Here is a 21845-nt window from a genome sequence, read left to right as displayed (position 1 = left end):
GCCTGTGGGCCTAGTTGCTCCATAGCATGTGGGATCTTAGTTCCCCAACCAGGGATCAAACCAGAGTCCCCTGCTTTGCAAGGCGGATTCTTAACCACTGGACCACAGGGAAGTCCCTTGACAGTATGTTTACTGTCCCTTCTGTCCCACTAGAGTAGAAGCTGCAAGAAGGCCGGGACTCTGCCTTACTCGCTGTGTGCCCAGAGCAGGCAAATAGCAAGGCCTCACTAAATATTGTGGAATGAGTGAAAGTAGGAAGTGTTCGAAATTAATTTTAAAGTAAAACAAAAACAGGGCCCATAAAAAAACAGACATGAAGACTCCTTAAGGATGGTAGAACCCCTCCACAGCGCATCCAATTTCCCAACGGAAATAAGTGCCCAGGCACACAGAACCGGGACAGCAGTGATTCACCTTCAGCGAATCGTTACGGGAGCACGCCTGCTGCTGCTGCTGCGTCGCATCAGTCGCGTCCGACTCTGCGAGACCCCATAGACCGCAGCCCACCAAGATCCCCTGTCCCTGGGGTTCTGAAGGCAAGAACACTGGAGTGGGTTGCCATTTCCCTCTCCAATGCATGAAAGTGAAAAGTGAAAGTGAAGTCGCTCAGTCATGTCCGACTCTTAGCGACCCCATGGACCACAGCCTACCAGGCTCCTCCGTCCATGGGATTTTCCAGGCAAGAGTACTGGAGTGGGGTGCCATTGCCTTCTCCGTGGAAACATGCTTGGTTTTGATTAAAGTGCTTGCAGACAGATCAGCTTGCCCTTCCCAAAGGGCCCTCCCCCTGCCCCTGCCCCCAACAGACACAGTAAACCTCTGTAGGGACTTGGGATTTTTCATTCAGCATCCCAGCTTCAACTTCTCTGTCTCAGGCTTGATCAGCCAGAATCGCACCCCTATTACTGCCTGCCTTGCTGTGTAAACCTAAACACTGACCAAACCCACCCACAGCCCAGCCTGTCACTCTCCTGCGAGCCCAGGGCCCAAGACGGCTCATTCTTCACAGGGCCCAGTATAAAATGGCATTTGGAGCCTCTTGCTCAAAAAGCAAGAAAGAAGTGCCACATCTGATATGAAATTATGAAGCCTTTCCTTTGTTCTACAATCTCTCTCTCTTGACTTGCTGTGATGTTTTTAATTTGCTACTTAATATCATTTGAGTAGGGGAATATTTAAAATGTTAATTATTAGCATGAATTGTGCCATTCATTATATATCATGCAATATCAATTTTAAATGCAAATATAAGAACACTTGGGGCTTCCCAGGTGGCTCAGTGGCAAATGAATCCACCTGCCAAGCAGGAGACGAGAGTTCAATCCCTGGGTCAGGAAGATCCCCTGAAGGAAATGGCTACCCACTCCAGTATTCTTGCCTGGGAAATCCCATGGACAGAGGAACCTGGTGGGCTACAGTCCACGGGATCGCAAGAGTTGGACGTGGCTTAGCGACTAAACACCACCAACAACAATAAGAACATTTAACTTATACGTGGGATCACTGAAATTACATAACTCACATTTCTTAGTTTGTACACAGATATGTGTTATGTTCTTACCAGAACAGTGGAAGTGTGGCAACAGACCTAACTCAGCTGTTTTTGTTTCATTTCTTGATACATAGCACATTCTACCAGCTCTCTCTGCTTTCAGCTTTCTGATGAATGAGGAAAAGCTGGAAGGAAAAGGACAGATCCATCACCTCTTTCCCTTCCTTTCTGTAACAGCATCATTTGCAGCATTAATGGTGGGATTATACATAAGAAAAGATGTGGTAGGGTTCCTTGTGTCTCTTAGAACACCGTTGCCTCTTGATGCATTTTAAGCAAATTCTTTTTTTATAAGATTTTTTTTTAATGTGGATCATTTTAAAAGTCTTTATTGAGTTGGTTACAATATTGCTTCTATTTTGTGATTTGGTATTTTGGCCATGAGGTGCATGGGATCTTTGCTTCCCAACCAGGAATTGAACTCACACTCCCTACATTAGAAAGCAAAATCTTAAAAAAAAAAAAAAAAAAAAAAAAAAGAAAGAAAGAAAGCAAGAAAGCAAAATCTTAACCACTGGACCACCAGGGACATCCCACAAGCAAATTCTAGTTTGAACCCAAAGTGTGGCTCACAGGTCAGCTAGTGCCCTCCAGCCCTTTACTCATAGAGGTACGTTCACCTGTCTTCTCCTTGGGTCTTGAATTCCCACACATAGAGGGTCCACCAGAATTCTATGCTCATGGCCATGGTGAACACGGTGTGTGTAGCAGGGTCAGGGCAGCAGGGACAGAGTAGACACATGTGGTGTGACGTGATGATATGTGCATCACCTCTGTTCACGTGTGTGTTCCGTTGTCCCATCAGACTTCACTTACAAGACACAAGTTCAAAGAGAAAATCATTAAGGATTTCAGGATGGTGACAGCAGAGTGTCATGCCAAGTGTGAGGCCCTATGTGACTGCCAGGTTGCACATCTGTGAAGTCGCCCTGTGTGCTAGCATCCTGTGTTGGGGGACTCTGTCACTCACGAGTCCCCTCTGTTCCATGTGCCCCCTCTTCACTGTGTAGCCTGGAATGTGGCTGGTGGAGGGAGGGAGTGTGGTCAAACCATGCAGCCTCACTTCTGCCGGCTTCTTCCACCAAAGAGCCAAGCAGAGCTTTCTACAATTTCCCTAAGTGAACCTTGCTGTCTGCTGCCTCTGGGCCTGGGCCTTTTGTTTCCTCTACCCTAGTGGTTCTCAGCCTTGTGGTCCCTGGGCCAATAGCATCAACATCACCTGGAGCTTGTTAGAAATGCAGATTCCTGGGGCCCACTCAAACTGACTGAGACTTAAAACGCTAGCATGGGGCTGAGGATTCTGGCCTTCAGTAGGTCCCACGCATGACTGCGATGCACCACTCACTGCCCTGCCTGAAATAGGGTTCCCTCCTCCTTCCGGCTTCCTAACTCCTGTACTGCCTTCACTGAATAAAGCCCTCATCCTCAGATCTCTTCTGTGAATTCCTCAGTTCACATCTTGCCTGATGAGCTTTGAGCTCGGGGTGTGTCGGTTTCATTTTGCATCTTGTCCTGAGTACTGAGCAAGGCAGACGGTCGGCACACGACAAGCGGCGGTGGCGTTGCATTGACGCAGGGGGTGACCGAGGGCGTGGAGATGTGGGGCCTGGGCTGAGCACAGACGTCCCGCCCCGCAGGTACAGCCTGTACACCCGCACCTGGCTCGGGTACCTCTTCTACCGCCAGCAGCTGCGCAGGGCTCGGAATCGCTACCCCAAAGGCCACTCCAGAACCCAGCCCCGCCTCTTCAATGGTGAGCTCTGGCCGCCCCAGGCCAGCAATCGCCCCAGGCTGTGCCCACCCACCCCTCTACCCCTGCCTACCCACCCCATCTCTTTCCCCCAGTGGATGGGCTCCCTGCCCTGTCCCCCCACCCACATCTCTGTTCCCCAGGAGTGAAGGTGCTCCCCATCCCTGTCCTCGCGGACAACTACAGCTACCTCATCATCGACACCCAGGCCCGGCTGGCTGTGGCTGTGGACCCTTCCGACCCTCAGGCTGTACAGGTGAGGGGAGGACGAGGGCGGGGGTCCTGGGCTCACCCGGGGGACTGGCAGCTTCTCCTCGCTAGAGAGAGGCTGAGTCTGCTCTCTGCTGGTGGGATGGGCTCCCTCCATGCGTACTCACACAGCGCACCCTGACCGCCGCAAACACACGTGACCCACTGGGGAAGGGCCAGTGTCCCGGGTGTGGCTGGGGGAGGAGGGGAGGACAGCAGTGGGAGAATCGGAGCTGGAGGGAAAGCGGTGCTTGCCCGGGGCTGTGGGTCTAGCCGGCTTCCTTCTCCTCTTCCTCTCTGTGGCCCCCTCTCTGAACCTTGCTTTTCTTGCCTCTGACTGTTGTGTTTAGGTCTCTTCATCATTCCCTCCATTTCTTAACGTCTCTGTGTGCGTGTACCTGTGTGTCCATCTGCTCCACCAGTCTCCCTCCACCCCATTCCTGTGCTGGGGCTCAGGTGCCCTCCTTTATCCAACCATCTCTTCCCCATCCCCTTCTCATTCTCTGGCTCCATTGCCTCTCTCTCCCCCATCTCTCCCTGCTCTCATCTCCACCCAGCATCCTGATCCCCAGTCTGACTGCCTCTTCTCTCCCCCAGGCTTCCATTGAAAAGGAAGGTGTTAACTTGGTTGCCATTCTCTGCACCCACAAACACTGGTAAGGGGCTGAGGTGGGAGGTCTGAGTGCAGATCGTCTTCCCTTGGCCGGCCCTGGCCCCCCGGGCTTTCTAGGACTGGGACCAGTGAGAACAGACTGGGCTGCGGGTTGGGGGTCAGGCTAGGAGGGCACCATCCTCATGAAGTCACCGGGGCACCAGCGGTGGGAGGGAGAAGAGGGAGGGACGGGTCTCCCCCTCTTCCACTTACCAGGCTCCTGAAGCACCAGAGGCGGGCAGAGCAGGCATTTATCTTTCGTTCCATGGGCATGTCTGCTGGGCATGGGCAAACTTTGTGATCTCTTTCATCCAGGGAGGTTATAGTCCCATGGGAGACAGCCCTGTGTGAAAGTGTACAAACAATAACAACTGTGGCAGCCAGCATGGGGTTTGGGGGGCAGGGGCCCCGAGTGGGTATGATCAGATCCACGTGGGGGAGTTAGAGGGCAGGGCGACAGCTTGAACAAAGGTCTGAAGCTGAGCGGATGGCTTGATTCAGTCCAGAAGCCAGGAGTCCCAGAGCTCAAAGCCCTAGAGGTGCTTGGGGAAGAAGGAGGCAGGGAGGCCCAGTACAGCTGCCCCTTAAAGCCCTGCCTGTCTGTGCCATCCTGCAGGGACCACAGTGGAGGGAACCGCGACCTCAGTCGGCGGCACCAGGACTGTCGGGTGTACGGGAGCCCTCAGGACAGCATTCCCTACCTCACCCAGTAAGTCCATGACCCTGGGGGGGGACGGCCCTGCCCTTCACCCTCATCCTTCAGTTACGTGTTTCAGGGCTATCAGCAGTTGGATCTTTGCTGATGCCCTTCCTGGCCCTTCGAGGGCAGATCACAGCCCATCTGAAGCCTAGCACTGTCCACCCCCCAACTGACCCAGCCATACTCCCCCAAAGAGGAAGCAGGAGGGCTTGAATCTGAAGCCCTGGGCACTGAGGGGGCCCGTCTCTCTCTGGTGGGGAAGCCCCGCTCCTGCACATCACCCATCCCCTTGGGCCTGGGCCAGGCGGGGGAGGGAGGACGAGCGTGGCCCAAGCTCTAGGGCTTTCTCTCCACTGTTGCCTCCCTCCTCAGTCCCCTGTGTCATCAAGATGTGGTCAGCGTGGGACGGCTTCAGATCCGGGCTCTGGCCACACCGGGCCACACACAAGGCCATCTGGTCTACCTGCTGGATGGGGAGCCCTATGAGGGGCCCTCCTGCCTCTTCTCAGGGGATCTGCTCTTCCTCTCTGGCTGTGGTGAGTCCCCCAAAAGGGAAGAGGGGGGAGCAGGGATGAGAGGGAGGGAGAGAGGCTAGGGCTGGGGCCCAAGGACAGCCACAGCCCCACGCAATGCACGGAAGTGTTGGTTTCAGCACACACGTTGCCTCAGCAGTTGCTCCCACCTTTGTTACCTCGATTTTTCTTTCATATCCTCACGATGTCCCAAAGGGGATGGACGGAATGAGGCGAAGCCTATAACTGAGCACAGACCACAAAGAGCGTTTGTTTCCATTGGGTGGAGCCGGGTTCTCTGATACAGTGACTGATAAGACCAGTTACAAAAACCTGAGAACCCCCGAGTGACAGGGTGATCCTGTGGGTGGGGGCTCACCGGTCCCAGGCTGCATGGAGTCCCAGAGGCCGCGCAGGCAAAGAATGAGGTGCTGTGTGGAAAAGCGCAGCTCTGCCTGGAGTGGGCCTGGGGCCACAGAACTCAGCCTGGGGGTTCCACACCCCTCTCCCGCCAGGTGTTGGTCTGTGCCCTCAGACGGGCCCAGCTAGGGCTGAATGTTTGGGTCCAGCTCCCAGGGGGAGGGAGGGAGTCATTGCCAGGTGAGTGGGCGTGGCAGGGGCATGGGTGAGGGCTGGTGGCCAGCCCCAGCTATGTGGGGGGTCCCCACTCCTCCCCATGGACCTCACAATGCTGTGTGGTCCTTGTTCCTCACACATGCCCACCCGCCCTACCAGGACGGACCTTTGAGGGTACTGCAGAGACCATGCTGAGCTCACTGGACACTGTGCTCGGGCTGGGGGATGACACTCTTCTGTGGCCTGGTGAGGTGCCCCTCCTCCTCTTCCCAGCCCCTCACACACCCATAGTCCCAGCCGGCCCAGTTCCTGGCCCAGAGGTGACCCAGCTCTACCTCCGGTGACTCCTGGGAGCCATCTCTAGCAGTGGGGGCAGACCCCCTTCTTTCTAGAGAACTGGTTGTGTAAGGCCTCTTATGTCAGATGCCCCTGGCAGCCAGCCCACAGCCTCTGAGGAGCCCTGTAGGCCCCAAGAGTGTCCCCGTGGGATGGCTGATTTCTCATAGCCAGAGTCTAGAACAGAAAATAGCCTTTGATTAATGAGGCGACTTAAATCCACTCTGCATGGATCATTACCTGCGTCCATCACACCCACACTGCACACCCATCATCCATATGCATGTACATGGAATATCCATCCATACATACATACGTGCTTGGGTACATTGCATATCTGTAGTTTCTAAAACACATCCACTAATATCTCAGTCAATCCTCAGAACATGTATTCATCCATTCATTCCATTCAACAAATACATGGTTGAGCACCTAATGTGCACCAGGTCCTGATCCCAGCCTCAGGGACACATAACTAGTGGCATTAGTGGCATTATTGTTTTCCCCACTTGCCAAAGGAGAAAACATTGGCTCAGAGAGGTGCCATAACTCGACTGAGGTTGCACAACTGGGCAGAACCAGCAGCGCTAGAATGCAGGTCTTCTGGCTCCAGGTCTGTGGTCCCCCCCCCCAGCTGCTTCTGCAGCATCACTCATGGCTGACTTGTGCCCACGTTTACAGAAGCGGCTCCTTGTGGTTGGGCTTTTTCTGGAAGCACTGTCCCTCCTCCTCAGTTGTTAGGTACCCATCGGCGTGGGGATGGGAGGACTTTTCCTGACCATAACCCATCTCACTCTGCCCCGTGTCTCGGCCCCCATGGCCATCCTTAGGCCACGAGTATGCAGAGGAGAACCTGGGCTTTGCAGGCGTGGTGGAGCCCGAGAACCTAGCCCGGGAGAGGAAGATGCAGTGGGTGCAGAGGCAGCGGATGGAACGCAAGAGCACGGTGCGGGGCTAGGGTCCAGGAGGGGCCGAGGGCACTCCCCAGATGGATCCCATCTCTGCCGAGGCAGGCCCTGCAGGCCCCTCCCCAGAGCTCTGGCCTGTTTGGCACAAGGGCCTTCCAGTGAGAACGCCTGAATCCCAGGATGGGGCAGGGGGTGGGGAGGCTTTCCTGGTCAGGTCCGTTTTCCAGATCCTCCCCACCAAAGCCCGTGTCTCTCCTCCCACAGTGCCCGTCCACCCTGGGGGAGGAGCGCTCCTATAACCCGTTCCTAAGGACACACTGCCCAGTGCTGCAGGAGGCTCTGGGGCCAGGCCCTGGCCCCACAGGCGACGATGGCTGCTCCCGGGCCCAGCTCCTGGAGAGGCTCCGCCAGCTGAAGGACCTGCATAAGAGCAAGTGACCCCACCCTGGCCCGGCCCAGTCCACCCGCCGCAGTGGGGAGACCACCCATCATCGCCCACACCACGCCATCCCTCTGTCTGCTACCACCCCGCCTCCATCGGCTCATCAGCGGGCACCACCCGGACGCTGGTCAGGGGCAGAGGAGGGACAGGCGAGGAGACCCTGAGACCGAGAGGCCGGGTGACGGAAGGCTTGGGGACTCCACAGGGTGAGGCTGAGTCACCGAGGGCAGAGCTAACACTGGGAGTTAGCTCCCCCTGTTCCTGCCACGGCAATGAGGACACGGAGCCCTTGCACTCACTGCAGCCTCTGAACTCAGGGCAGCAGGAGTCTCGAACAGAGTGAGTCCATCTTCCCCTTCCTCCCATCCGCGGTGGGGAAAGAAATTCGCTCCCCCAGACTGACCTGAGGTCAGGTGCTTTGGAAAAGCAGTCACTCAGAGGGGCACCTGGGCTCTGGTTTTCTGAGCCTCTGCCCCTCCTCCCCCAGGCATTTTTGCACAAGAGCAAGGCACCCACAAGAGCAAGGCCACCCCCGCCCCCACAAAGGCATTTTTTTTAAACAGAGCCATTTCTGAGAAAGAGGAAAGGGCTGCAAGCCTGGCTGCGGACAATCTCTGCCTTGTGACTCCCCTGCAGCCTGGAAGCGGGAGAGTCCCGGTTACCAAGGAAACCTGACCTCAGGCTAAGGAGACACCAGGAGGCTGGGACTGGAGGCCCAGGGTCCTGTAGGTCACACATGCTTGCTCACTGCACAGCTGGCCTGGTCCTGCCTGCTGGCCTCTGCCCCTGCCCTGGGCCAGCAGGGCCCCTTCTTCCTGGGGGACCAGAGAGCCATTGTCCACCAGGTCCACTGTGGTTTTCTCATTGTGGCCCTTATTCTTAGACACTCCTGCTTCATCCTCAACCCTTGCCCCTTTCAGTTAGTAAAGCCGTTCATCTGGCCCTTTGCAGTTGGCCAAGGACATCACCTTGTCATTTCTCATTTGGCCCTTGGCCCCATCCTGGCAGGAGCCAGGAGGTCTACACAGTAGAGAGCAGAAATCAGAAGTCCAGGAGTGGACAGCTCTCGAGTGAGTGGCAGCTTCTAGGACCCCTGGTCTGGGCCCTTCCCCTCTGCTCAGCCCTCCCTCAGCTCAGCTCCTCCTCTGGCCTTAGGTCCAGGTCCCTTTGGGGCCACAGTGAGGACAACAATGGTCCTCAAGCAGGCGTACCTGGGGTCAGCCAGGAGCCTTCTCTTCCTGGGTGGAAGCCTTCCCTCAGGCTCTGCTCCCCACTGGGGAGCCCCCGAGATGTCCCTGCCCTCAGTTCCCCTCATCAGCCTGCCTCTGCCTCCCTCTCGGGCCACAGCCTCTGGTACCAGCTCTAGCAATACCGCCAGAATAGTCAGAGTTCCCCGCCCTCCAGACCTGCAGTTCCTGCCTCTGTGCCTTCCCTCCTGCTGTTTCTTCAGAATGGAATGCCTTTCCCCTGCTCCTTCTGCCGAGTCTGCCTGGCAAACACCTAGTCATCTCACCAATCCCCCTCAAGGTCCCCCTCCTCCAGGAAGTCCTCCCTCCTCCTCCCATGCTCCTCTCTCTCCAGGCTACCTCTGCTCTTTGTCAACGCTTCTCTTGTGGCACTTATCACACTGTATTTTACCTGTTTACACGTTTGTCTCCCCCTTCTCGACTGTGAACCCTTCAGGGCATGGACTGTATCTTATGCATCTCTGTATTTTTCGCGCCTAGCACGGTGCCTGGCACACAGTAGGCGCTCAATAAATGTTGAATGAATGAATGATTTAACCGAGGCTTAGTTCCTCAGTGGGCTTGTCTTTATTGCTGGTTCTGTTTTCCTGTCTGGGTTACAGTTCTTGCTTACTCAGAAGGACTGCACTTCTAGAACTCTGGGCAAAAACAAAGCTATAAATATATCCTTCCATGGCTCGTGAGAATTTGTTCAGGGCTTATGATTTGCTTACCTTGGTGTTTTCCAAAGCTTGAGATGCACAGATGCACCTCTAGCCGCAGGGGAAGTGGTTTTATGTATGGTCACCACCCAGCCGTGAATATGCTTCAAGGACAAGGCCTTGGTGCTGACCCCTCTTTAAGGCCCTTTAAGGCCTCTGCAATTAACAGCCGGACTCGTCTGTTAATTGTTAAACAGGTCGGTTGTCAAGCCCTGAAGCTATCTTGAGTTGAACTTTAACAACATCATTTTGTGTTCCTTGTATTTATCCTCAGGGTCAATATTTTTGACAAGTGACACCAGTTTTCAATTCATGCAGGTGACTAAAGGTACAGGCATATCTCATTTTACCGTGCTTCACTTTAGGGTGCTTTTCTGATAATTGCATTTTTTTTTTTTTAACAAATTGAAGGTTTGTGACAACCCTGCATTGTCAGATGATGGTTAGTATTTTGATCAATAAAATCTTTTTAATTAATTATACTTTAAATTAAGGTATGTACCATTTTTTAGATATACTGCTGTTGCACACTTAATATAGTGTAACATGGGCTTCCCTAGTGGCTCAGATGGTAAAGAATCCGCTTGCAATGAGGGAGACCTTTGTTCAGTCCCTGGGTTGGGAAGATTCCCCTGAAGGAGGGCATGGCAAGCCACTCCAGTATTCTTTCCTGGAGAATCCCCATAGCCAGAGGAGCCTGGTGGGCCACAGTCCATGGGGTCACAAAGAGTCGGACACGACTGAGCGACTAAGCAGCACATAGTGTTATAACTGTTATGTGTGCTGGGAAAAATATTTCTTATGTGACTCTCTATTGCAACATTCATTTTATTTTGGTGGTCTAGAGCTGAATCGTCAATATCTCAGAGGTGTGCTTGCATTATTGAAACAGGACAATATGAAATAAAGGGGACATTGGCTATAGCAAACTTCTTGAAGGTGACCTTGGTGTGGCTGAAGACTGGGAGACACTGGCTTAGCTCCACATTTCCTTGGGCCCGAGTCAGAGTTTTCCCACCCCTGGTAACAGCTCGGCCTCCCATCTTGGTGTCCCGCACCCTGAGCCAAGGACCTTGGCACTGGCTCCCGACCCCATCCTGGCTCAGGGTGGCACCCGGGTGTAATTGAAGGAAGAAGCGGTAGTCCTCACCTTCCTGAAGAAGGGGGAGTCTCTGCCCTGTAACTGTCTCTTGACGGGCCAAGCCCCAGGGCCAGGTCACTCTGAGTGTGCCCAGTTTGAGGGACAGACGGTGACGGTTCTCTAGGGCTTAGTGAAGCATTTTCCCACAGCCTTGGCCAATCCTCCCACTGGGACACCCATCCTGAATGACGGCACGTGCTTCAACTGGAACCAGCACTGACCAGCAACAACTAGGACACCTGCTCTTTGTCTGCAGAACAGCAACAGTGACAGCTAGTGTTAAGAGATCTGACTTCCAGTCCCAGCTATATCACTCTGCGTCCAAGGACCTTCATCTCAGTTTCTTCATCTTCCAATGGAGACAACTTTGAATGAGACAGAACCTTTACTCTGTATGTACTTTCAAGTGCAAGTGACAAATGCTCAATAGAAAAGGACTCAAAACAAAAGGGAAATTTATCAACTCATGAAGTTGAGAAGTGTGGGATTACATCATGGTAACTTTAGGCATGGCTGGAACCAGGGATTCAAAGCATCTTCATCATTCAGCTCTGCTTTCTTTTACATTGATACCATTCTCTATCAGTCTTTTCCCCTGTAATGGAAAGATTTTCTCTAGAAGTTCCAGGTTTACAGGCTACTAGTTCATCAACTAGGTTTACAAGTTAATAGCAGAACCTCTAATAGTCCCAGGGACTGAGTTTCATTGGTTCAGTTTGCATCATGTGCCCAATCCTAACCTATCATAGGAGTTAGGGGAATGGGCTTCTCTGACTGGCCAGGTTCAATGACATGACCACACCTGGAAAGGAAATGTCAGACTCAGTTGAAACACAGTGTACTGGGAGTGGGGAAAGGGTTCCTCAGAGGAATAGAGGGTCTGATATCAGAAATGATGCAAAGCAGCAAAATCATAAACAATTACCAACAAGTCCACTTATTTGGAGGCTATTAGAAGAGTTAGATGAGAAAGGCATATAAAGTCACTTTGGAAAATGCTGGGTCTGATTTCTGGTGCTGTAATTCATTATATGATAAGCAATAGAGGTAGACATGTGGCCTCACAGGTGTTTGAATACTGCATAATTTAAAAAATAACCTGTAAACACTTCCATCTTTTTTCCCCTAAATCATAGTCTCTTTCTTTCTAAATCACAGAAAAAGAAAAAGGGAGGGGTATGTTAAGTGGGCAGCCTTAGAAGTTCCAGAGAAGGACAGAGAATAGGATAAGTTGTAGATGTGAACTTGAAAAGCCCTGTGTGTACGCTTGTGTGTCTTGGGGGAGGGGATCATCCTAGTCTTCCAAGGCCCTGGCCACAAATGGAGCTTTTGGAAGCAGGTGGAAAGCTAACCCTGATGGTCGGTAAACCCTAGGCTCGGGCCAAAGCAAGGACAGTGTGGTAGAGAGAGGACTTGGACTGGTCTGGGTTTGAATACAAACTCTGACCAACCGTGGATAGCACCAGACAGGGAACTTCTGTCTCTTAGCCTCCTTCTGGAGTGGCTGGGCAGCCAAATGAGATGCACATAGGTGTTCCAAGAACAGTAGTCTCTTCTTCCTCTTACTGTTCTTAATAAACTTAGGGCTAGTCTATCAGAGACAACAGGACTTCCCAGGTGAGGCTAGTGGTAAAGAACCCGCCTGCCAATGCAGGAAACCTAAGAGACGCAAGTTCGATCCCTGGGTGGGGAAGATCCCCTGGAGGAGGGCATGGTAAGTCACTCCAGTTTTCTTGCCTGGAGAATCTCATGGAAGAGTAGCCTGGCAGGGGGTCACAGAGTCGGACACTACTGAAGCAACTTAGCACACACCCACAATCTATCAGGGACAATAGGGCAAAGTGATTAAGAACATGGATTCGAGTCAGCCCATCTGGGTTGGAGTCCACGCCTTCCATTTATTAACTGGGTGACCTTGGGCAAGTTACTTAACCTTTCTGTGCCTCCACTTCTCATCTGTCCAGTGGGGTTGATGCTCACACCGTCTGAGAAGCTGATTGGAAGGATTAAATAAGTTACACCCTGCAGAGCTGGGCACGTAGGGCACCCTCTCTGCAGCAGTGGCTGTTGTTCAGTAGATGCCCACCCTAACCACTGGGAGGGCACCGGCCGTCCATGCTACAGGCTCAGAGAGGCCAACCGGTCCAGCACAACTGCACAGCTAGTACATCAACTTCTCCAGAGCATCCTTCCACTGGTCTATCAGGTCCGAAGCAGCAGTGGTAACAAGGGTGCTTAACAGATGACTAAAAAAATAGACAAGAAATTGGATGTTCATCCTTCTGTGATCCACCTTGCCAACTTTCTCTTTCCCCTAAGCGACTGGGAGGAAACAGCCAGCACCAAGGGGAAGGGAACTGGGGGAAGTGAGAGAGTTGAGAACATGGGCTCCCAGGAGGCGGGAGCCTGTCAGGACAGGCATCTGGGGGTTCTGTGCAACTGGAGAGCCTGAGCAAGGGGAGGTGAAGGAGAGTGGGGCTGACAGGAGAAAAACTCTAAGGGGTAGAGGGCTCAGGGAGCAATTTTTCCCTGAGGCCAGGAGTCCAGAAAAGCAGGGATACGGGCATGCAATAAGGAGGGGGACTGTGTTCAGTTCAGTTCAGTTCAGTGAGCATCCCTTAAGGAACAAAAAATAGCAGTTTGCCTTTTTTTTTTACCTTGCTGTGTGGCATGTGGAACCTTAGTTCCTGGACCAGGAAGTGTACCCATGTCCCTTGAAGTGGAAGCTCAGAGTCTTAACCACTGGACTGTTGTGGAAGTCCCTGCTGCTTCTTTTTTTTGTGTAAACTTTGCCCAATAGAAAAGATTTTGTCAAACTTTATGTAATTCACACATGAAAGTAATAGGTTTGTTTTAAATCTGCTTTTATTAATTTTATTGAGATACAATTTATAAAATGATATCCTTTTAAAGTATACAATTCAGTGGGTTTTAATGTATACGCAGTTTTGCAGCTACCCACAACCTAATTTTAGAACATTTTCAACACTCCCCGAAGAAACCCTGTGACCCTCTGGTGTCAGGTGCCTGCTGCCTCCACACCTCCACCCTTCCCCCACGCCAAGCAACCACTGATTTATTTTCTGTCTCTATGGATTTGCCTGTTCTGGGCATTTAATCATATACATGGAATCATACAATATGTGGTCTTTTGTGACTGGCTTCTTTCAGTCAACATATTTTCAAGGTTGAAGCATATTAAGGCCTGTGTCAATACTTCACTCCTTTTTACGGCTAGACAATATCCCATTATATATATATATATACACACACACACACATATATATATATATATCACATTTTGTTTATGCATTCACCAGTTGATGAACAGTTGGGTTGTTTCCACTTTTTGTGTATTCTGCATAATGATGCTATGAATATCTGTGTGTAAGTTTTTATGTGGACAGATGTTTTCAGCTCTCTTGGGTATACACCTCAGAGTGGAATTGTCATATAGTAACTTCACATTTACTATTTTGAGGAACTAACTAGCCACTTCCCAAAGCAGCTGTGAATTTTCTTAATGCCACTGGTGGTGGCTCACGTGCAGAGAATGACTTATTCAGAATTCACTTAGGCTTTTAAAAATTAGTGCTCGATTTTTTAAAATGCAAATTTTAAAACATAAGTATTTCTAACACTTCTAAGTTCAATTTTGTCACGTCATTCTAATTATAAACCTAGCTAATGCTTTTTTAGTTTATTTATTTATTATTTATTTTTGGCTGTGCTGGGTCTTTGTTGCTGCTCAGGCTTTCTCTAGCTGCAGTGAGCGGTGGCTATTTGTTGTGGTGCATGGTCTTCTCATTGCAGTGCTTCTTTTGTCGCAGAGCACAGGCCCTACGTGCTCAGGCATCAGCAGTTGCAACTCGTGGGCTCTAGAGCTTGGGCTCAGTACTTCTGGTGTATGGGCTTAGTTGCTCCTCAGCATGTGGAATCTTCCTGGACCAGGGATCAAATCCATGTTCCATGCGTTGGATTCCTAGTCACTGTACCACCAAGGACGTCCTAGCTAATATTAACTTTTAAGGGGACTTCAATGAACAATCTGTTCTCTTTACAAAATTAAAACTGCTTTAGGAAGTTTATGCCATAATTATTCATCCCATATATTCTACTACTTTTTTAAAAGCAATTGATTGTTATATGCCAGTTATAAAAAGCAGAGACATCATTTTGCCAACAAAGGTCCATCTAGTCAAAGCTATGGTTTTTCCAGTACTCATGTACGGATGTGAGAGTTGGACCATAAGGAAAGCTGAGCATCAAAGAATTGATGCTTTCGAAACATGGTGCTGGAGAAGACTCTTGAGAGTCCCTTGGACTGCAAGGAGACCAAACCAGTCAATCCTAAAGGAAATCAACCCTGAATATTCATTGGAAGGACTCCTGCTGAAGCTGAAGTTCCAATACTTCAGCCACCTGATGTGAAGAGCTTTTTTCACCTGATGTGAAAAAACCCTGATGCTGGTAAAGATGGAGGGCAGGAGGAGAAGGGGCCAACAGAGGATGAGATGGTTGAGTGGCATCATCAACTCAAAGGACAGTGAAGGACAGGGAAGTCTGGTGTGCTGCAGTCTGTGGGATTGCAGAGTCAGACACAACTGAGCCACTGAACAACATATCTCGGTAACGTTGGGAAAAATAAAGGAAAAATAATTCTCTGATTTTTTTTTTAACAAATTGATAAACCAGCTTCCCAAGTACTTTTAATCCAATCTAATAAAAGTAAACATATAAATACAGTAAAATTTAAAGTTTTTCTTTTTTTAAAGTATTGGTTTAAATCCCAGTAAGAATTGAACTCCAAAGTACAGTTGTATGGTACAGCTTCCAAGGTCATTGTAAATACTCATGTCATCCCCTCTTCCACCTAAGAATGTCAAATACTCCCTCTGCTGGACAGTACCTCAAGTTTGGGCTGAGCCCCAGAAGTCACAGTTCCAACCAACTACTCGAAGGTCTGGGTGTTTAGTGAAATGAGTTGATGGCCCTTTAAGAGGCAGTAGGGAGCTCCCAGTTGCCACGGAGACATCTGGATACAAACCTGGTAGCAGCGGGCAGCATGTCCCCTAAAGTTCAATCCAAAGGTGAGAAGGGGGTTGAGGAGTTGGGGGGTGGGGGCCTGGAAAGTGAGGGGGCATCTCTCCCTCATCGTCCACCTTGGGGTGGCCTTGGAGGATTCTACTCTTGGGACTCCTGCCCCATCACTGTTCTCCTCAGGGTCCGCCATCTGCCATCTCAGTCTCTCCTCCCTCCATAGGCTCCAAAGCCAAGGACCCCCAACCCTCAACACAGGAGAATCTGCCACCCCCAGAGGCCAATGCTGAGGCCATCCACTTCCTCAACTCCCTCCGTGAGTCTGGGCAGTGAGGGTGGAGAGGGTGGACAAAACTGTGGACCGGAGGGAAGAGAGAAAGCCCAGACATGGCCACCTCTCTAGCAGCCTTGAATATCCTGGGACTCAGAAAGGGCCTGAAGTGTAATGGTTGATAGTCTTCAACTAATGGAAGACCCCAGGGATACAGTGGGGGTAGGGATCGCTGTGTGTGGGGGGGCTGTCTCCACCTCCGACTGCTGCAGAGGCCAGTGGAGGGGAGGCGGGGGCTGCCTGGGAGACCTGAGATGAGGAGAGGGTGGGTGCAGACCGTGGGGGCACTGCTGGCCAGGGGGGTCAGAGAGTTGAGGACTAGCAGCTGGGGCTTTAACTGTTCCCACGGGACCCTCACTCCGCAGGGCAGGAGGAGCTGCTGCTGCTGTTCTTCTCAGAGACTCTGGTCATGGTCTCCGACACAGGGGAGCCTCAGGGAGAGCTGACCATTGAGGTGCAGAGAGGGCAATACAAAGACAATTCTGGTGTCATAACGTACGTCCCCTTCGTGCATGCCTCCAGCCGAGGCTTCGTGGACAAAACACTCTGTGGAAGCTCCCTTCTGGGTAGAGTTCCTGACCACCCCCACCCCCACCCCCTACCATCCTACCCTGCCCCCCACTCCCAGCCCCTAGCTCCCAGGACGTTCACTCAGTAGCAATCCTTTAATTTCACCTTGGGACTAGAACGAGGCAAAGAGAAAGCGTGGGGTGTGGGGTGACAAGAAGATAATCGCAGCCGTAGTTTTGACCTGTGGCCGCCCTACCCCTGAGTCCTCCAGCCCAGGCCACCACCCGCCCTTCCCACAGCCTCCAGCCCTGTCTCCTGTGTTCACCTCCCTCCCCTCAGCCTATCTCTCGTGGAAACTGGAGGTTGTGAAACAACAGAGTCAGGAGTTCATCAAGGTACCTCCTGGGCCCCCAGCCTTGACCACGGAGAGAAGGTTTTCTATCCACATCTCTCCTCGGTTTTCTCATTTATGGAGGACGGACAAGGTGGCCTCCGGGGGATCTCACTCATATACAATCGGTGAGTCCCTGATTCTCCCCTCCTGCTCTGGCCCCTAGTTCCACATTCTCCCCATGGAACAGAAGACGAGTTTGCTGAAGCAGGATGATCAGCTGCTCATGACCAGAATGGTCAAGGAGGGTGAGGTAAGGTGAGAGCCAGGTGGGAGGCATACTCAACATCCTCTTTGGAACCACAAACAGGGGACAGATGGTGTCAGGCCAGGAGCCTGCCCTGGGGACCATGTGGACTGGACCATATGCTCAACACCTGACTTGCCCAACCTCCTCCTACTTCCCAGCTCAAGTTCCCTGACCCAGATTTGTCCTGAACAGGAAGTGAAGACCGAAGTGACTTTCTTCCCCAGGCCCTCCATTGAGGGCTTCGTCTCCCAGGCCGCTAACCTGGTGCTGCTGAGGGTGATGGCCTGGCGGCATACGGTGCCCAGCAATGCCCGTTTCCTGGCTTTGGACACTGAAGGCAAACTCTGCTATTCTACTTACGTGAGCCATCTCCCTGGGTGGGGAGTTGGTCTGTGGGCAAGCTAAAAGGGGCAGAGAGGATGCTGATTTGAGAGAAAAGACAGTTGTGGAGTGGAAGAGCAGATGGGGTGAGGATAAACCCCGGCATGTGGGGGTGAAACTTCCAAGGGCAGGAGAAAACAAGATTGCATTTGTCAGAGAGAAGACCAAGGCAAGTGATGTGAGGAAGATAGGGACTAAAAAGGTGGGAGCAATGGAAGAAAGTGATGCTTTTTACACAAAAGTCAGTTCAGAAAAAAACAAAAACAAAAACATAGTGTGGGGCCATTTTTAGAGAATTTTTAAACATCAGGAAATTTAAATCTTCAAATTCACTTGAATTTTATTTTATTATGTCTCAACCCTGAAGGGTGCTTCTTTATTTTGGCTAAACTTTCATCACCAACCTACCTAGGACTTCCTACAATATGTGATTTTGAAACTTGTCTGTGGACATGCACTTTGGGGGCTCATTTGACCAGCTTTGTAAATGACACTGGCATCTCTTCTGCCACAACCATGACAAACAGTAAGGAGTTTGACACAAACAGGCACACACCATTTCCCCCCAATTTCCTCTGAAATATTTTTATGTTAGCACTTTTCTCCTCGCAGCCAAAGCTGTAATAGAGATTTAAGTTTTAATTATAACAGGTAGCTTGCACGGGTCTGAGACAGCGCCAAATCTCAGTCTCAATTCTTGCCCCTTGGAAGAAAAGCTATGACAAACCTAGACAACATATTAAAAAGCAGAGATATCACTTTGCCACCAAATCTCCATATAGTTAAAGCTGTGGATTTTCCAGTAGTCATGTACAGATGTGACAGTTGGACCATAAAGAAGGGTGAGCGCTGAAGAATTGACGCTTTGAAATTGTGGTGCTAGAGAAGACTCTTGAGAGTCCCTTGGACAGCAAGGAGATCAAACCAGTCAAACCTAAAGGAAACCAATCCTGAATATACATTGGCTGTACTAGTTTGCATGGCTGTAGTAGTTTGCATATATACATTGGAAGGACTGCTGCTGAAGCTGAAGCTCCAATACTTTGGTCACCTGATACGAAGAGACTCCAATACATTGGAAAAGACCCTGATGCTGGGAAAGATTGAAGGCAGGAGGAGAACGGGACAACAGAGGATGAGATGGTTGGATGGCATCACTGATTCGATGGGCATGAGTTTGAGCAAACTCTGGGAGATACTGAAGGACAGGGAAGCCTGGTGTGCTGCAGTCCATAAGGTTGCAAAGCATCAGACACGACTTAGAAACTGAATAATAAAAAAGTCCCTCTCCAGAGCCTCACTACCCTCTCCCCCCAAGTAATCCAACCCCTGCCCCCTCCCACACTCACTCCTAGTTGGTGATCTGTGTTACAGAATCTGCCAGCTAGAAGCAGTTGGTCATGGAGCTGGCATGGAGGAGGGTTGAGGCAGGAGCAGGGTGGAGCTGGCTCTCTATGAGAGGACCTCAACTCAACCCGGGGCTGCAATCCAAATCTTGTGGAGCCTAAGGGTCTGGACAGCCAAGGGTTGCTTATCACCGGTGAACAAGCAATGAAGATACAAGATGGAGAGAAGGGAAGGGTGAGATGTAGGGGGAGGTCCTGGTAGGCATCTACCTCACCTCCCTCCCTTCATTTCGGTTGCTGCCAGCAAGCCCTGGGCTCCCAGACAATCCAGGTGGGCCATCAGCAGGTGGAAGTCTTCATTGTGGAGCAGACGGTACACTCGGAACAAGGCATCCCCATGTCCTGCCAGTTTTACCTGCTCCCTGATGGGTGAGTCACTGGCGGTGAGGCCAAGGGGGCAGTACTGAGCACAACGTGGGAAGCTCAACCACCTGGGTGGAGATTCACTACCAGGGAGACTTGTTGTTGAGATCGGAGTGCCCCTGGCTTTACCCACTCATTCACTTTTTCCATATATTCACGGGAAAATATATCATTTTCCCGATCTTCACAATGCCTCCCAAATCTCACCAAAGAGCCCTGAACTGCTGAGGGAGTCAAGGTCAACTCCACAGGGCATAGCTAAAGCAGCTGCCACAGGTGTGGGTGTAATATGGAAAAACACAAAAGTCTGAACAACTTAGCACTTGATAAGATCATCAGGTTGGAAGAAGCATCTTAATACACTGCCAAGCTGTCACCAGCAAAGCGCAGGCACCAAAATCCTGAGAAAATTTGGAAGGGAGAGGAGCATTTGTTTCCTGAAATTTCCACAGAGGTACTGACAGAATCACCACACTGGGAAAAGCAAACAAACAAACAAATTAGAACTTTGTTGGCTTTCCTGATTTCATAATTTGGCTTGCCATTTCTTTCTTTTTTTTTTTTTTGGCTGCACTTCATGGCTTGCGGGATCTTAGTTCCCCAACCAGGGATTGAACCCAGGCCCTTGGCAGTGAAAGTGTGGAGTCCCACTGGCATGCCAGGGAACTTTTTCATGGTTCTTCTAGCGCTCACACCTATAAAGGTCTTGCATATGTGCACACATCTTCAGGGTAGACACAGTCCCCAGTTTGAAAAGCAGGGGCCATTATCTGGGGATCTAGACATGAGCAGCACCCTGGAACTCAAAGACAAGTGGGGGAGGGGGAGAGGACAGCAGTAACCGGAGGCCCCAGGACACCCTTCAAAGGAGCCGGCTGGTCTAGGAAGACTCACACCTTTTCCGTGTTGCACTCCAGGCACCTGGCCAAGAGGATCCAGGTGGGCTCCCCGGGGTGCTGCATGATCACCAAGGTGCCTGTATTGAGGGAAGAGGGTGAGTGAAGCCGCCGAGCCTCCCAGGGTGCAGGGGCTGCCTTGAGTGGGTCATCTCTGGGGTGGGAGACCAAATGGGACGGAGAGGCTTTGCTTTCCAGTAAGTGCTTCGTCGCTCAGTCATGTCCGCCTCTTTGTGACCCTACGGACTGCTGCCCGCCAGGCTCCTCTGTCCATGGGGATTCTCCAGGCAAGAACACTGAAGTGGGTTGCCATTTCCTTCTCCAGGGGATCTTTTTGACCCAGGTCTGGAGCTCAGGTCTCCTGCATTACAGGCGGATTCTTTACCATCTGAGCCACCCGGGAAGCCCTGGTTTTCCAGTCCCTGTCCCTAATTAGGAGAGGATCACTTTGCTGGGAACTCTGCCCATATGGGCAGCCAGAACCCTGGGGTTTTCCGAGCCTGCCTAGAACAGGTGTCGTCCAGTCATCCCTCTATATCTGAGGAAGGTTCTGGGGTCGGAATGGGCACGCCGCCTTCCTCCCACCCAGGGGCTTCCGTGGTGGCTCAGTCGGTAAAGAATCTTCCTGCAACGCAGGAAACCCAGGTTCTGTCCCTGGGTCGGGATGATCCCCTGGAGAAGGGATTGGCAACCCACTCAATTATTCTTGCCTGGAGAATCCCATGGACAGAGGAGCCTGGCGGGTTACAGTTCATGGGAGCCTCAAAGAGTCAGATACGACTTAGCGGCTAAACCACCACCACCTTACTCCCACCGAACTCCAGATGATATTGAGCCTCGCCCAGTGTTTAAGAAGAAGCCCCTGGTGTGGGAGGAGGACCTGGAGCTCTACTCGCGGTTCCTGGACCGCAAGGTGAGGCGAGGCTGCAGGCAGCCTGAGGTCCCCACCCCTCCCAACACCCTTAACCCCTTACCCCCGCCCTGGGCATATATTCCACCCTTTGTCATCACTTTTCCTGCCCGGCTGAAATACTGCACCCCGAGGGGTTGGGGACCCCAGCGTTCCTAATCCCTCCATGGGTCCGAGGAGGGGGTGCGCCCCTGGGGAGCGGGAGTCCGAGCCCGGCTCAGGCTCGCCACGGCACCACCAGGAGGAGCTCCGTATCAGCCACAACAGCTATCTCCGGCAGCACCCCGAGGCCCAGGCGCTCATCTCCGACTTCCTGCTCTTCCTGCTGCTGCGCCAGCCGGCCGACGTGGTCACCTTCGCCGCCGAGTACTTCGGCCCCTTCGCCAAGAGACACCCGCCCACCCCAGCCTTGCGCTCCTCCAACCGGCCCAGCCCCTTCCGCGAGCTGGAGCCGGAGCGCAGCGAGGCCTAGGCGGGCAGCAAGGCGGCCCGGGGCCTCCCTGGCGGGGACTGGACGGGAAGCGGGGGCGTCAGGGCTGGGCTGGGACGGGATGCCGGCTGGACGCACCCCGGAGGCGCGATTTCCTGCCTGCGGTTTTAA

General features: G+C 51.9%; 2 protein-coding genes across 2 annotated transcripts in view; both read left to right on the top strand.

Annotated features, from left to right (window-relative positions):
* The window catches only part of PNKD (PNKD metallo-beta-lactamase domain containing), a 21980-nt gene extending 12090 nt beyond the window's left edge, over positions 1 to 9890 (top strand). Inside the window, exons 2-9 of the mRNA XM_065930591.1 lie at positions 3190 to 3305; positions 3446 to 3558; positions 4149 to 4207; positions 4820 to 4912; positions 5276 to 5439; positions 6151 to 6237; positions 7158 to 7273; positions 7500 to 9890. Coding sequence (XP_065786663.1) covers positions 3190 to 3305; positions 3446 to 3558; positions 4149 to 4207; positions 4820 to 4912; positions 5276 to 5439; positions 6151 to 6237; positions 7158 to 7273; positions 7500 to 7673 — 922 coding nt within the window. The 3' untranslated portion in view covers positions 7674 to 9890. The remainder of the gene's footprint in view (positions 1 to 3189; positions 3306 to 3445; positions 3559 to 4148; positions 4208 to 4819; positions 4913 to 5275; positions 5440 to 6150; positions 6238 to 7157; positions 7274 to 7499) is intronic.
* On the top strand, positions 9727 to 21845 carry CATIP (ciliogenesis associated TTC17 interacting protein). The gene is given in 10 exon segments (XM_065928919.1): positions 9727 to 9822; positions 15990 to 16122; positions 16503 to 16703; positions 16987 to 17042; positions 17205 to 17291; positions 17481 to 17648; positions 19320 to 19444; positions 20356 to 20432; positions 21159 to 21247; positions 21486 to 21845. Coding segments are annotated over 10 exon segments (1392 nt in total).

Source organism: Muntiacus reevesi, chromosome 3 (assembly GCF_963930625.1).
Source record: "Muntiacus reevesi chromosome 3, mMunRee1.1, whole genome shotgun sequence".
Classification (NCBI taxonomy): Eukaryota; Metazoa; Chordata; class Mammalia; order Artiodactyla; family Cervidae; genus Muntiacus; species Muntiacus reevesi.
Note: the sequence above shows the minus strand (reverse complement) of the source record. Positions and strands in the feature narration are given on the sequence as shown.